Source organism: Phocoena sinus, chromosome 3, assembly GCF_008692025.1.
Source record: "Phocoena sinus isolate mPhoSin1 chromosome 3, mPhoSin1.pri, whole genome shotgun sequence".
Taxonomy (NCBI): Eukaryota; Metazoa; Chordata; class Mammalia; order Artiodactyla; family Phocoenidae; genus Phocoena; species Phocoena sinus.
This window is the reverse complement of record NC_045765.1, coordinates 17,746,509-17,760,215: the sequence shown is the minus strand read 5'-3', so window position 1 is coordinate 17,760,215 and position 13,707 is coordinate 17,746,509. Positions and strand designations below refer to the sequence as shown.

Below are 13,707 nucleotides of genomic sequence, written 5' to 3'. Positions count from 1 at the left end.
GGGCAGGCCACAGCATGTTAAGTAATAGGAGCAGAGTAAGAAGACCCCACCACAAACAGCCCTACCATGTAGGCCCGAAGAGGCCCAGGACTGTTTGGAAAGGGAATTCCTAGGTCTCAGGTGCCTGAGCAGAGGTACCTTGGTTCCAAGGACTCCTTGCCCTGTGAGAGGGGTCCAGCTGTGAGAGGGCCAGAGCAGAGCCCTCTTTCAGTACAGGGCCTAGGATGGTGGCCTGGTTACTTCCTGTATGCAAGTAAATAAAACGCAGTCTCAGGACAGGACATGGACTAGACAAACAAAGGTAGTGGGGATGGAAGGGAAGGAATTGGAGGGAGAAATTGTTAAGAATGTCCATAAGAAGGCACCAGTGGACATCTGATGTGTTGGCCTGCACTACATCCATACCCTTCCCTGGAAACTGCACCTCAGCTTCCCTTCGGGATGCTGCCTCTCTCTGGGATTCTCAGTACAGTTGGTTGAACAAGGATGACTTCCACCCCCTTTCTACTATAGGAGGCAGGAGATCCAGGCCTGGCTAGTCAGAGATGCCATCCTTCCTCCCCGCTTCATGGCAATGATGAGTATGCTGCCCAATATCATATAAGCTCCTGAATTCAGCTACACCCAAATCTAGACTCACCCTTCCCTTTCATTTATGCTTTAGAAGGGTGCACAGCTTAACTGATACGGTGTGTGTGTGTGTGTGTGTGTGTGTGTGTGTGTGTGTGTGTAGGGTAGTGTGTGTGCTGGGGGGTCTGGGGTGGGGGGAAAGTCTCACCACAGTCTCCACCTTGTCCAAGGGCCTCTGGAGGCTTCATCTAGTCTGTAGGGGTCCTTCCTAATAACTCAGATGTCCTTAAAGATCCGGGCCTAGTGAGCCCTTGTACTCTTATTTGCACAGAAGCATCCTCCCTCCTGTGATGCCAACTATATGACTTGGAGTTGACCAGTTGAAATGTGAAATCCCATTGATATTTAATCTTTAAATTAATTTTAAAGTTTTAGCTCTTTTTCTTTTGTAACCTCATCTCAAACTCTTCCAGAGGCCCTTGGAAAGCCCCCAGGCTCCAGATCCTAGGCGCATCACGCCTGACGTATAAACACGGCCGGACGCAGGTTAAGAAAGCGCCGGGGCCTCCTAGGGCCCTCGTGCAGGCGGGCGGGAGCGGACAGGCCCTCGCACGCATGCGCGTGGAGGCGGGGCTGAGCCCCAAGCCTGCGCCGAGCCACCCGGCTGACAGTGGGCGGGGCGGTGGCGAGCGCGCGCCTGAGGCAGCAGCTCGGCGACCGGGACTTTGTGCTCCAGAGACCCTTCTTCGGGCGCATCTCCCACCCCTGTCGTGTCCTTGCGAGGCGCCCCCACTCGGCGGGACCGGCCCCGGGGAATGGAGAGGGCCCGCCCCCATGGCCCTGGAGGGACCCGGAGGAGACTATCGCGCGCGGGCTGACCCGTCGTCCTCGCCGAAGGGGCCCATGGGCGCGTCCCCGCGGGCGAGCCGCGGACGTGAGGGCGGCGAGCAGCAGGGCCGCGGCACCGAGGAGGGCCGTGCTCGTGCCCGGCCCTGCACCGGCCGCGCGCGTGCGCTCCCACAGCCGCGGCGGCCGCGCCCGCGCTGCCTCTCGGCGCCGGCCCGGGAGCCCGGTCCGAGAGCAGCGGCGGCGGCAGCCGGAGGGACGATGAGCGGTGCGGCGCGGGCGGGCCCGGCCCGGCTCGCCGCGCTCGCGCTGCTGACCTGCAGCCTGTGGCCGGCGCGGGCAGACAACGCGAGCCAGGAGTACTACACGGCGCTCATCAACGTGACGGTGCAGGAGCCCGGCCGCGGCGCCCCGCTCACATTCCGCATCGACCGCGGGCGCTATGGGCTCGACTCGCCCAAGGCCGAGGTCCGCGGTCAGGTGCTGGCGCCGCTGCCCATCCACGGAGGTGAGTGCCTGGCAGCGGAGAGAAAAGCCGTGGCGAAGCGGCGGGCGATGGTCCCCGGTCCCTGGCCCCGCGGGAGCCGCAGCCTGGGCGCGGGGGCCGCGGGCGCGGCGCCCCCACCCCGGCCCGGATTGTCGCGCAGCTCGGGCGGCCCCAGGGTCGAGGTTCCCGTCTTGTGCACCCCCGCCTGCTCACTGCTGGGATGAGGCTTCAGACGCGTTGTTGGGTTCTTCTTTTGAGAAAGACTTAGAACGTTCCTTTTGGTTTAGTTAGCTTGTTTACAGGAAGGCATTGAACTGCGAGTTTGCAGGGACAGCTCAGACAAAGGAGGTGGTGGAAGAGCGCAAAACTAGTTCATGATGGATGAGGTCTTAACCTGTATTTTGGAATCCGCAGGTTCGGTCCCGAAATCACAGACTTAGCGCTGCATTGAATCTCAAAGGATGACGCCCTTTTCTAATGTAGAAGCGTGCCGTTTTTCTTAAGTGGCAGGTGAGAGGAGGGTGGAGGAGAAAAATGGGCATCTTCCCTGTTGCTTTTGGCTGTGATTCTGCCCCACCAGCTTTACTGTAATTTGACGCCTGAAAATCACACGTTATGAAGAATCCAATACCCATTGGAACCTGTAGCCAAGTCTTCAGGTCACGGGAGTCTACCAAAGGGGAAATAGGTAAAATTTTCGAGAGTTGTCTCTGAAGCGTTTGGCTTAACCTTACGTCTTCCTATTATCATAGGCTCTGTTTAATTATTTGGTATAAAGCATATATTTGTATAAATTTCTGGCCATGTTTTAAAGGAAACTTTTCCCACACTGTGGAGTATGATTTTGTTTTTTGGCCCACAGCAAACTTTTTGGGAAAATGCCTACTATTCTTCTCAACCTCCACCCACTCTCACCCTGAGAATGCTGAGAGGGGACTTTTTTTTAAGCTGCTGTTCATGTTAACATGACCTAAACTAGGCAACCTAAATAAGGTAATGGTGTTTGGTGTTATACTCTATAATATTAAAACATCATGCGCCTTCTGAGATCTGTATTTGAATGCTAACGTGCTAAGCTGTTTTCTTCTTTGAGGCAATCTAGCTGAGGAAGAAGAATCAGGTAAGGCTTTGACTGTAGCCTGTCCCCAGTTTACACCTGCCTTTTAAAAGTTCATTTTTACACCAGTAATCAAGTGTTAGGGTACACTTCTCATCTCCACTTTGTTAAAAAAGGCAGTTAGGGTCCCACCTTGCCCACAGAAACAACTTTGGCCTTTGGTTCATTCAGTAAATATTTGCTTGCTTGTTCTGTGCCATTCACTGTGGTTGGGACACATAATGTTGCCAAACTATGGCACTGACAATGGTAGTCTATTTTCTGGTGCTGAGATCTGTGACGGTCACGTGGAAGGGGAGGAAGAGGAAGAGAGAGAGGCAAACTGTTCTAGAGCAAGAGCTGGCCCTGTGCAGTATTTTGAAATCTGTGGTTTGCTTTGGGGCTTGATTGCCCCAGGCACCCCAAATACATGATCCTCATTTTAGATACTTACCTCATAAGTGATCCATGTTCTGAAACTACTTGTTGCTTGCCTGTCACCCCAAACAAAAGCTCCATCTTTAAGAAAACTTGTTTTAGGTGTTTGGATAGAAAGGTATTGGGCACTGTTGTGTGGGTAAAGGTTAGTCCTATTCCCCTGTCAACGAGGTGGTAGCATTAAAGGATTAAAGGTTCTGAGTTGTGCTGTACATAAACTGTGTGACACTGGGAAAGTACTTTGTGACTCTAAGAAAGTAATTCGGCCTTTTAGCCTCAGTTTCATCTGCAAAGTGGAATGGTGAAATGTTTACACCATAAGGTTATTGAGAAGTTTAAATGATTCCTGCATTCTTACAAGAGGAGATTTGTTAACCTAAATGAATCTCTAAATTGGTGGAGTTTAAACACGGCATCAATGTGAATACATTGGAGCAGTGTGTGGAAACTCAGTCTGCAGTCAGTTTCCCTGAGTGTCTGTCTTCTCTTCCTGTCCTCTGTTCTCTAGAGGCTCAATTTGTATCTGCACAGCATGAGATTGCTCCATGTTTTCTCATGGTGTTGGTGGGATCCTGCAGGTTTGGGTCTGGCTTTGTACTAAGAGGTCTGCAAACATAGGTTCTTTCAATCCAGCAAATACTAATTGAAAACCTACTGGTACCAGCCACCATCCAAGGCACTGGGGCAGAGGGAGGGGCCACAGCAGTGAACAAAACAAATCTCTCTCCTCTTCCTGAATCTCACAGTCTAGTGGCGGTTTTTATGTCAGTTTACCTGTAAATTGTTTCTAAACCGATGGATTAACATGAAATCTAAGACATTTTTGTGCTTTTGCAGCAGGAATTTAGGAATTTAGGATTTTATTTTTGTTTCTTGGTTTTTTGGCTGCACCATGCACTCGCAGGATCTTTAGTTCCCTGACCAGGGATTTGCAGAGTCCCAACCACTGGACGGCCAGGGAAGTCCCAGCAATGTATTTTAAAAACAAGAATTGTGGTAGAAATCTCTTAAAACTTTTCCTGTTTAAGAAAATGGCTTATGTCAATTATACCTCAAATAAAAAAAGAAAGAAAACGGTTTAAAATTTGAGTAATATTTGGGTATTTCACATTATGATATTCTTGATGTAGTGAGTCTCAAATTTTTGTATTTTTAGAAAAAATTATGCATTCCTTCTGACTCTTAAGCTCTTATAATTTGATTCTTAACATGTTTATTGAAGATTTACTGTGTGTTGACACTGAACAAAGTGATGTTCAAATTACAAAAAACAGTTATGAGACAGAATTCCTGGCAAAAAAAACAGCTGTGGTCAATAGATGGGAAATTAATGAAAATTCATTTTGAGGACAAATGTTTGGTAGAAATAAACATAAAGACAAAATAACTTTACAGTTTTCCTAGAGCTTAACATGATGACTCATTTTAAATCTATGACTTGGTTTGTGAAAATAAAAACCTTTCTTGTTATTTTGCATTGTTTCTATTGATTAGGCATGTATGAATTACTGAGCAAGATTTATTTGTCCTATATCTTTAAAGGGCAGATTGGCTATTTTTTCCTTAGATGCTTTAGTATTTTAAAAGTACATTTTGGAAACTTTAAACTTTATAAAATATTTCATAAACAAGTGTTGTACTTTGAAAATATATTCTTTATCATTAAATAGATGTAAATGGAGATTCATTTGTTTGGTGACAGCAAATTTCATATTTTAACTGATAAAGAATTCATTTTTAGAAATGGACTTTTGAAAGAACACACCTTATATTTATGTACAGATCGTGGTTGTTCATGGTTGCTTTCTTACTACTTACTCAAAGGGTGAGCTTAGATCTAGAAACAAATGTAAACTAGCTAGCATTTACTGTGCAGTGGACATTGTAAATGTGCTTTATGTGTGTGCACACTAACTTTTTGTTTGACCCTAGCGTGGGGGTTGGGAGAGGAGAAGGCCCTGTTGTTGATGATGTCATTTTGTATGCAGATGTGCTGGTGGGAAGAATTTGGTAATGGCCACTTAGCCTAGAAATGTTCAGGATTGGATGTTACAGCCTTGGAGAGCAATTTTACCAAATAATAAACTTTTTTTGGCCATCTTGCTGACTGTAGGATTACAATAACATTTTTTTAAAAAATCTTAGATTCTTATGTTTTATGTGATTCTGTTGGAAGAATCCATTAAGCCTGAATTTGGTTTTTAAAATTCTGAGAGTAAAGGCGATTAATGTGGAAACAAGATCTTGGATGAAAAGGGCCATGTGATGTTCAGTTTCATAATGGCAAAGGCAGGGGCTACTGGATATAGTTAGAGATTTCAAAATATTCAGAGAAAAAGTAAGTGTGATCCTAGAAGCAGAGATCCTGAAAGGAAGGAGAATTCAGGAGCTGGAGGCTCTAAAAACCAGATTTTGATATAAATTAGATGACCAAGCAATATATGATAAATTATATTTGTGTTGAAATTTAATAATTTAGAATTTAACAATTTAGAAAATGTTTTCACATACTGTATTTTTCCTTTGCTTTTGAATGATTCATTAGCATATAAATATTTGAATATATATATTTAAACATTTGACCTCCCCACCAAATATCCATCCTGCTGCCATCCCATTTCTCTGTTTCTCTTTATGGCAAAGTGTTGTCTATACTTGTTGCCTTCAATTTTTCCTCCTGTTATTCTTCACATTGTGAAGTTCTTTGATTGTTGTGCCAGTGATTTTGATAAAGACATGACATATTTAACTGAAATATTGGACTACAGGATCCTTAGGATCTCAGTATATGGAATGGTGGGCTGAAACTAAGAAAAAAGTTAACAGGAATGAATATGTAGTCTTGATTTGGGTAAAAAAAAAAATAGCTGCAGGGAAGGGAGTTGAGAGGAGATAAGGCTTAGAGCTGCATGTCACAGGACAAAGCCTGCTCACTGACGAGCTCATTCTAATCTTGCATGCGTTTGAGCATCTGGATCCTGGGGAGCACTGGTCGCACTTCGTTATAGGCCAAGCACACCTTTAGTTCATGTTCAATTCTGACTATGAGTTTTAAGAGATGAACAAACTACAGAGCATTGTTTTGAATATTACAAAAGGGAAATCCTTCATTGAAGGAACGTTCGATTAGATGGCTTCCAAGATTCCCTCCATCTTGAACAAAGTGTGACTGTAAAGTAATAAGACAAATCTTGTTAAACAAACCTGCCGGAATAAAACTATTAAGGTTACTGTTTTTTTCACACCAGTCACATGGGTGTGTATGTGTGCATATATATATACATACATACTGTACAACAATGAAAACAAATTTAAACATTTAGAACTTGTTTTGTGAGATTATCTTTTTGATTGAACAATTTGAAAAATACATGCAATATACCAAATCTTTGTCTTTTCTGGATAGATTTTAATTTTGACAATTGAAAATTATTTTTGATGCAGTTTTTTAATGTGCTTGTGAACTCTTTCTTTAGATAATTCTCAAAGAAGTCTGGTAGTGTTTTGGACCATGTCCACATCACTAGGATGCATGGATAGTCCTCACAGCTGGTTCTTTTAAGTATAGCAACCTTGACTTATTTACAAAATGAAATTAACTTGTCAGGATCATCAACATTTGTTTGTTTTATCATCTTAGAGTATTTTATGCACTAGGCATTCATTTTTTTCCGTAAATCATAGTAAGTGTAGATTTCTTTACTGCTGGAAGCAATTTTGAGTGAAATAAAGGGAACCCTTCAAATGTCAAATGAAGTAAATTAAAAAGTCCTTGATAAGCACCTACTCTGTGCTTGTGTTATACAGGTTCTGTGGTGTGTGCAAAAGACATAGTATGTAATTCTGCCTGAGAGAACTTGGTTTTCTTGTTGAGATCAGTCTTGTCTGGATGGCACAAACAGGACATGCCATTGTAGAAGGTGGTGCAAGCTGTCTGCAAACTCCAGCCAGGGGGCCAGCCACCTGTTATTGTAAACAGAGCTTATTGGAACACAGCCATGCCCATTCACTCACATGTCTGTGGTTACTTTCAAGGTACACTGGCAGAGTTGAGCAGTTATTACAGGAGCCTGTATGGCTTCCAAGCCTAAACTACTTATTCTTTGGCCCTTTAAGAAAACTTTTGACAACCCAAAATCCCTGTTCTAAAGGTTCATTTATACCTTAGTTTTTCCCATTAAAACTATGTTATGGATTTATGGGTGAGAATTTGATTACTCAGTTGTCCAAAACTGTGAGCTCTTGGAAATTAGGGACAGTGTCTTCTTTGTTTCAGCCAAACACCTAGGACTGTGCCTGGTACTAGCAAGCCACTGTAATATGTGATTGCATTTAATCCTGTGGTGCTTGGTCTGGTAGTGAAACTGATAGCAGGCATTGCTGGAAGCTGTATGGTGGGATGGGGGATGGTGGGGTGTTGATGGACAGAATATACTGTAGGGCCTCTGTTATTATGCTAGATCGTAAATGGTACAGAGATCAGAGAAATGAAAAATTATTTGGACTTGTAGTCTAGAGAAGTTCCATTGAAAATGTGGAAGTTGAAGTCAAACTTGATTAGTTCTGCTTCCAGCCACAATGGAGTAACAGACACCAGGTTTATCTTGCCACCTCAAGTGACTGGAAAACCTGACAAAGTTGTTTTAGAAATAGGTCAAAAAACAGCACAAGACAGTGATCCCTGAGAGAAAGGAAATAAACAACAGAGCTCTGTGACCGCCTCAGTTTACCTCCTGGAGAGTTTCCAAGCTGCAGCACAGGGAGGGGGGTACCCAGAAAGAATCTGGTGGTCTCCCCGAGTTGATGAGACAGAGTTCAGAGCTCAGGGAGGCAAAGGCAGCTTGAATGTGTGAGGAGGTCAAGTATAGGAGAGGAGGGAGCTGCACAGAGAGCAAGCTCTGGAAAGCTGCAAGGGGTACCCTCAAGCCTTTGGTTGAGTACTGATCTGCACGTTTTATGGAGAACTGTTAAAACTTAGCAGGTGGAAGAATTGTTGGAGTTCGCACAAGGCTGGGAATAGTTCATATTCTCACTAATCAGAGTAGAAAGACCTGATGCACAAGGCATGGAGTGAGGCCAAATTAGCCCTGGAGAAAGCCTGTTCTGGACCCACCTACCAAAGCTTAGAAGCAGACCTTAAAAGGATCAGATTTATTCGAAGTAACTAATCCTGAACAAACCCCAATAATATTTAAAGGAATACAGTAAAATCCAGCTCCCCAAAACATGAAATCCAAAACTAGCATCCAATCAAAAATTAGCAGACAAGCTAAGAAATAGAAAAACATGACCCATAACCAGACAGGAAACAGGCAGTAGAAACAGTCCCAGAAATGGGGCAAATGATGGAATTGCAGATAAGGATGTTAAAACAGCTATAACAAATATACTCAGTTTGTTCAGGGAGGTAAAAGAAAACTTGAACATAATAAGGAGAGAAATGGATCTAAAAAAGACCCACATCAAACTTCTAGCAGTAAACTCAAACCTGAAAAAGTATAGGATTTATATTAACAGAGGAAGGAGTATACTGAGAGGATGGTATTTCCTGCTTTGGTGTTCTCTTTTTATCCCAGGCAGTGATATAGTTAATATATATTGGGTACCTACTGTGTACCAAGAATGGTGCCAAATACTGTACATGGATTATCATTTAATACTTGTAACAGCTCTCGGTGGTACTATATCCTCATTCTGTGGGTGGGAATTTAAGGCACTTCAGTCTTGCACTGAGTGGTTATTTTTCTTTATAGCACTTAACATGGTTGGAAATTATATATCTATCTTGTTTGTTTCTGAAGGCAGAGATCCTGTCTCAGTGTCCACTCTTGGCATACTCAGTGCTTAGTGTTGAGCCTGGAACATAGGAGGGTGGCACTGGTAATTAGTGTTGGACGAATTAAAGCGAGTGAGGTAATCCACCAGCTAAATCCTGTGGTGATTCAGTAGAGTTTGGACTTGATGTAGGTCTGTCTGACTGCAGAGCTTATACTTTAACCACATCTTGTATCGCTTCCCAAGTGGGTTTAATAAATTATGATATATCTATTTAGTGGAATGTTACACAGCCATTAAAGGGGATCATTGTGAAAGCTGGCTATATCCTACAAAAGTAAATACATAGTGATTGAACTGTGACTGTGTTAAATATGCTTACAGTGGACAGGGACTCAAAGTAATATGCAAAAATTAAAATGGTAGTGTTATGTTGATTGGATTGTGGGTGACATTTCTCATTTTCTTTTCTCTCTCATTTTTTGAAATTATTTTTAATATAAAACCTTCTCCATAGGGGGAAAGTCATACTCCCTAAAGTGAACAAGTATGTGTCTAAGGTTGGTATTTATTTTAAGTTTATTCCCTAGCTTCAAGAAGAATTGAATGAATTACAAGCAGTGGTTAGAATGAGTAGAAAACTGGAAGATACTAGAAATAACTGAAGAGGGCATGTTTTTCACCAGTAAGAAAAGAGGAACTCTCATGTTTTTCACCAATAAGAAAAGAGGAACTCTAAGACCAAGTATTCTTGTCTTAACAGGAATCAAGCTAAAATGTGTCGTCGTTTTGAGCAGTTAGTGAATCCTAGAAAGGGACAGGACTTGGCTTTTGTATGATATTTTTATCATGATGATATTAATGCTTTTATTGGTTTTGTTGGCTTTCACTGTTTAAGATCAATCTGTAGTTAAAGCATGAAGACTTAACTATGGGTAATCTCCACTTTTTGAAAGTTCGCTTTACACTTTGCTTTTATGAAAGACCTACATTAGTACCTTTTTTTTTTTTTTTTTTTTTTTTTTTTTTGTGGTATGCGGGCCTCTCACTGTTGTGGCCTCTCCCGTTGCGGAGCACAGGCTCCGGACGCGCAGGCTCAGCGGCCATGGCTCACGGGCCTAGCCGCTCTGCGGCATGTGGGATCTTCCCGGACCAGGGCACGAACCCGTGTCCCCTGCATCGGCAGGCGGACTCTCAACCCCTGCGCCACCAGGGAAGCCCTAGTACCTATTTTTGATTTCCTCTTCAGAAGTCTGAAGAGGATTTTCGCTTTTAATGGAAAAAAGGCAAGAAGCAAAAATAGCATTCAGCATTTGTTTTGTAGCCTGACAAGCCAGTGTAGAGGCAGCTGCACCCAGAGCAGTGAGAGCGGCCCCGCCAGGCTCCTGCCCCGGAACGACACTCAGCATCTTAACATTGAGCTGCTGTAGCTGTGAACCGTGTCTGTGAGCATCTGTGCTCTATCTTGATTTATTTTGTGGGTCCGTTAGCAAGATGTGTCCTGCAGTAATTGCTTCTTCTCTTTTTGCCATTTTGGCTTACAAAAGGTTTCACAGGAATGCTCGACTTTTGTGTAGCAGAGAAACCTGTATAATTGCAGACCAGAAAGGAAATGTTATCAACCTTAAGAGTATACAATTATAAATAGATGACAAAGCTGGAGAAATAGAAGAGAGAAAGGAGATATTAGGGACAGGTGAGGGCCAGTATCTTCATCTCATCTCACAGGTGAGGATTCAAGAGATAGTCTGTAATTGCAGAAACTAGAAAGGTTTAACTGCAGTGGAAAATAATGAAATAATAAAATCAGAAGAGGGGGAAGATGGAGAAGTGTTAAGTGAGCAAAATCCTAATTTGTGACATCGTAAATCCACAGACAGTGTCTAAAGTTGAGAAACAAGGAAATAATGGCTGTAAGCCTTTTTAGAACTAGTGGAAGGTGACCACCGGAAGAACTAAAAAAGAGCTAGTTAAAAGTGGTTGCCTCTGGCGACTGGGGGTGATGGGGTGAATGGGGCTGGTGCACTTTGCTGTATGCCATTGGGTGAATTTGTCTTTTTTAATCCATGTACACAGTATGATTCCCACTCTTTCCCCTGTGTGCACTGCAAATGAATTCTGCCCCCTATTTTTTTTTCTTTGAAGAAGCTCCCTGTTTTCCCAACATCTGAGCTCCTCTCCATTCATCTTCTCCATTCATCTTCTCCATGCTTTCTGTCGCCCAAGCAGCTGAATGTTGCTGGAGAAAAATCTTAGAACCCAACTGACTGAGGTTTGAGATCATAAAACTTAAGCAAAAATAAATGGGCACTTAACAATATCCAGTAATCCAAAAATATTTTCTTGTAAAGAAATAAGAGAACTCTTTGTGACAACAATTTTTTCTTCTCTCCACATGCCTCCTGCGACAGCTTCCTGTATCTTTACTTTTAGCCTAATCTTCTCCTCTGAGCTCTGGATTCATATATTCAACTGCCTACTTGGTATCTTTAACTTAAATTTCTCAGAGACATCTCCAGATTGATAAGCTTCAAATGGAGCTTTTAATATATATCTATTTTTTGCCTTCCAGTCTGCTACCACTGTTCCCCAGTCTTCTCCATCTCAGTAAATGACATCGCTGTCTGCTCTTGTTATTTAAACAGATTTCATCCTGGCTTCTTTTCCTCACATTCCACATCTGATCCATCCTCCACAGTTTACCTTCAGGGTGTATCATATCTATCTGTTGCTTGCCATTTTCACTCCTGCCATCTTAGTACAGGCAGCTACCATCTCTTACCCTTTTTTGGTCTTTCTGCTTTTTCTCTTCCATCAGTCTTTTCTCCCTGGTAGCCACAGTGATCTTGAAGCTTCACCCAGTCATGTCACTCCTTGCTTAAACTACCCTTCAGTGGTTTCTTATTGTCCTTAGAATGGAAATCTGAACTCCTTACTGTGGTATACAAGGCACTTGCTGCTTGGTCTGGCTCCAGCCTTTCCTTCCCTCAGGCCATTCATCTCACCCTTGCTCACCATGCTGAAGCTACCTGTATTCTGTTATTCTTTCGTTCCTAGGGCTTCTAAGTTTTCTTTACAATGTGTACCTTCTTGCTGGCGTCCCACTCACCTCTACCTCCTACTCTCCCACACAGTGTTTGCTGTATTAGTAGAGCTTTTTGGTTCTTTGATACTGTATAATGGCCAGTTAAAAGGGCCATGGAGATGGAGACATGGGGAAGGAATTTTAGAATCTAAGAACTTAACAGTCATCAGTGATCATCAAGTCTAACCACCCATCTGAGGCCTCAGCATTACTATCCAATGGTTTTACAACTCAAGCTTGAACAAATGAGTGACAGAAATCTACCACATTCATCTCTGGAAAACAGAATGTTAGAAAGTCTTTTTTTCTTTTGGAGGAAAAAAAGGCAGTTCAAAAATTTGTAGACAGTAGTTAATTTCCTTGTCTGACTCAAGTCCTCTAACCCTTAGACTTCATATTCCTATTTCTATTGACCATTCTTAAGAATATGGTATTGTAAACCATAGAAAGCAATATTCCACTTAAAGGATGCAGTGAGTTGAATAGTGTCCTACAAAACTTCATGTCCACCTGGAAGCTCAGAATGTGATCTTATTTGGAAATAGGATCTTTGCAGATGTAAGTAGTTAAGGATCAAGATAAGATCATACTAGTTTAGGGTGGAGCCTAAATCCAGTGACTGGTATACTTATAAGGAGAAGAGAGGATACAGAGAGACAATGGGAAGATAGAGGTAGACAGAGATAGGAGTTACGCTGCCATCGCCAGGGAGTGCCAAGGATTGCTGGCAGCCACCAGAGGCTTCGGAGAGAGACATGGGACTATTTCTCCCTTGAAGCCTCCAGAAGGAGCCAGCCCTGCCAGCACCTTCATTTCGACTTCTGGCCTGAACTGTGAGACAATAAATTTATGTTGTTTTAAGCCACCAGGTTTGTAGTCATTTGTTATGGCGGCCCAAAGAGAAAAGCATAATTGAACAGTATTGCAACTTGGTTTCACCAATGCAGAAAAGAGTAGAATGCTTTTTTTCCATCATTCTGAACACCTGCCTAGAGTCATGTAGGTTCTTTTGGTAGCCCTAATCACTGACTCATACTGAGATTACTGCTGATTAGACCTTCTAGGTCTTTTTCATAGAGGCTGCCCTAAGCCAAGTGATTTTACCTTTACAGGGTTCAGCCTGTTCATTCAGCCTTTCAGGATACTTTTTGAATCCTGATTTTTCATCCAGTCTTTACTCTTTCTAGCAGCTTTGTGTCACCCATGAAGGTGATGAGCATACTTCCTGTGTCTTCATGTAGGTCAGTGGTTCTTAACCTTCTGGGATTATGGATTCTTATTAAGACTTTAATGAAAACTGTGGACCTTTCTGATGAAAAATACTTATTTGTGTATATGTACACAGAGTTTTCAATAAAGTTTAAGAGGTTCAGATGCCTGTTGAGGCCTCAAGTGGTCCACGGACCCAAA

The 13,707-nt window shown here is 42.9% G+C and overlaps 1 protein-coding gene across 1 annotated transcript in view; it reads left to right on the top strand.

Annotated features, from left to right (window-relative positions):
- The first annotated feature begins 1,245 nt into the window (after positions 1–1,245).
- Positions 1,246–13,707, top strand: part of RNF130 (ring finger protein 130) — a 112,947-nt gene continuing 100,485 nt past the window's right edge. Inside the window, exon 1 of the mRNA XM_032626434.1 lies at positions 1,246–1,924. Within this exon, the coding sequence (XP_032482325.1) occupies positions 1,405–1,924 (520 nt within the window). The 5' untranslated portion in view covers positions 1,246–1,404. The remainder of the gene's footprint in view (positions 1,925–13,707) is intronic.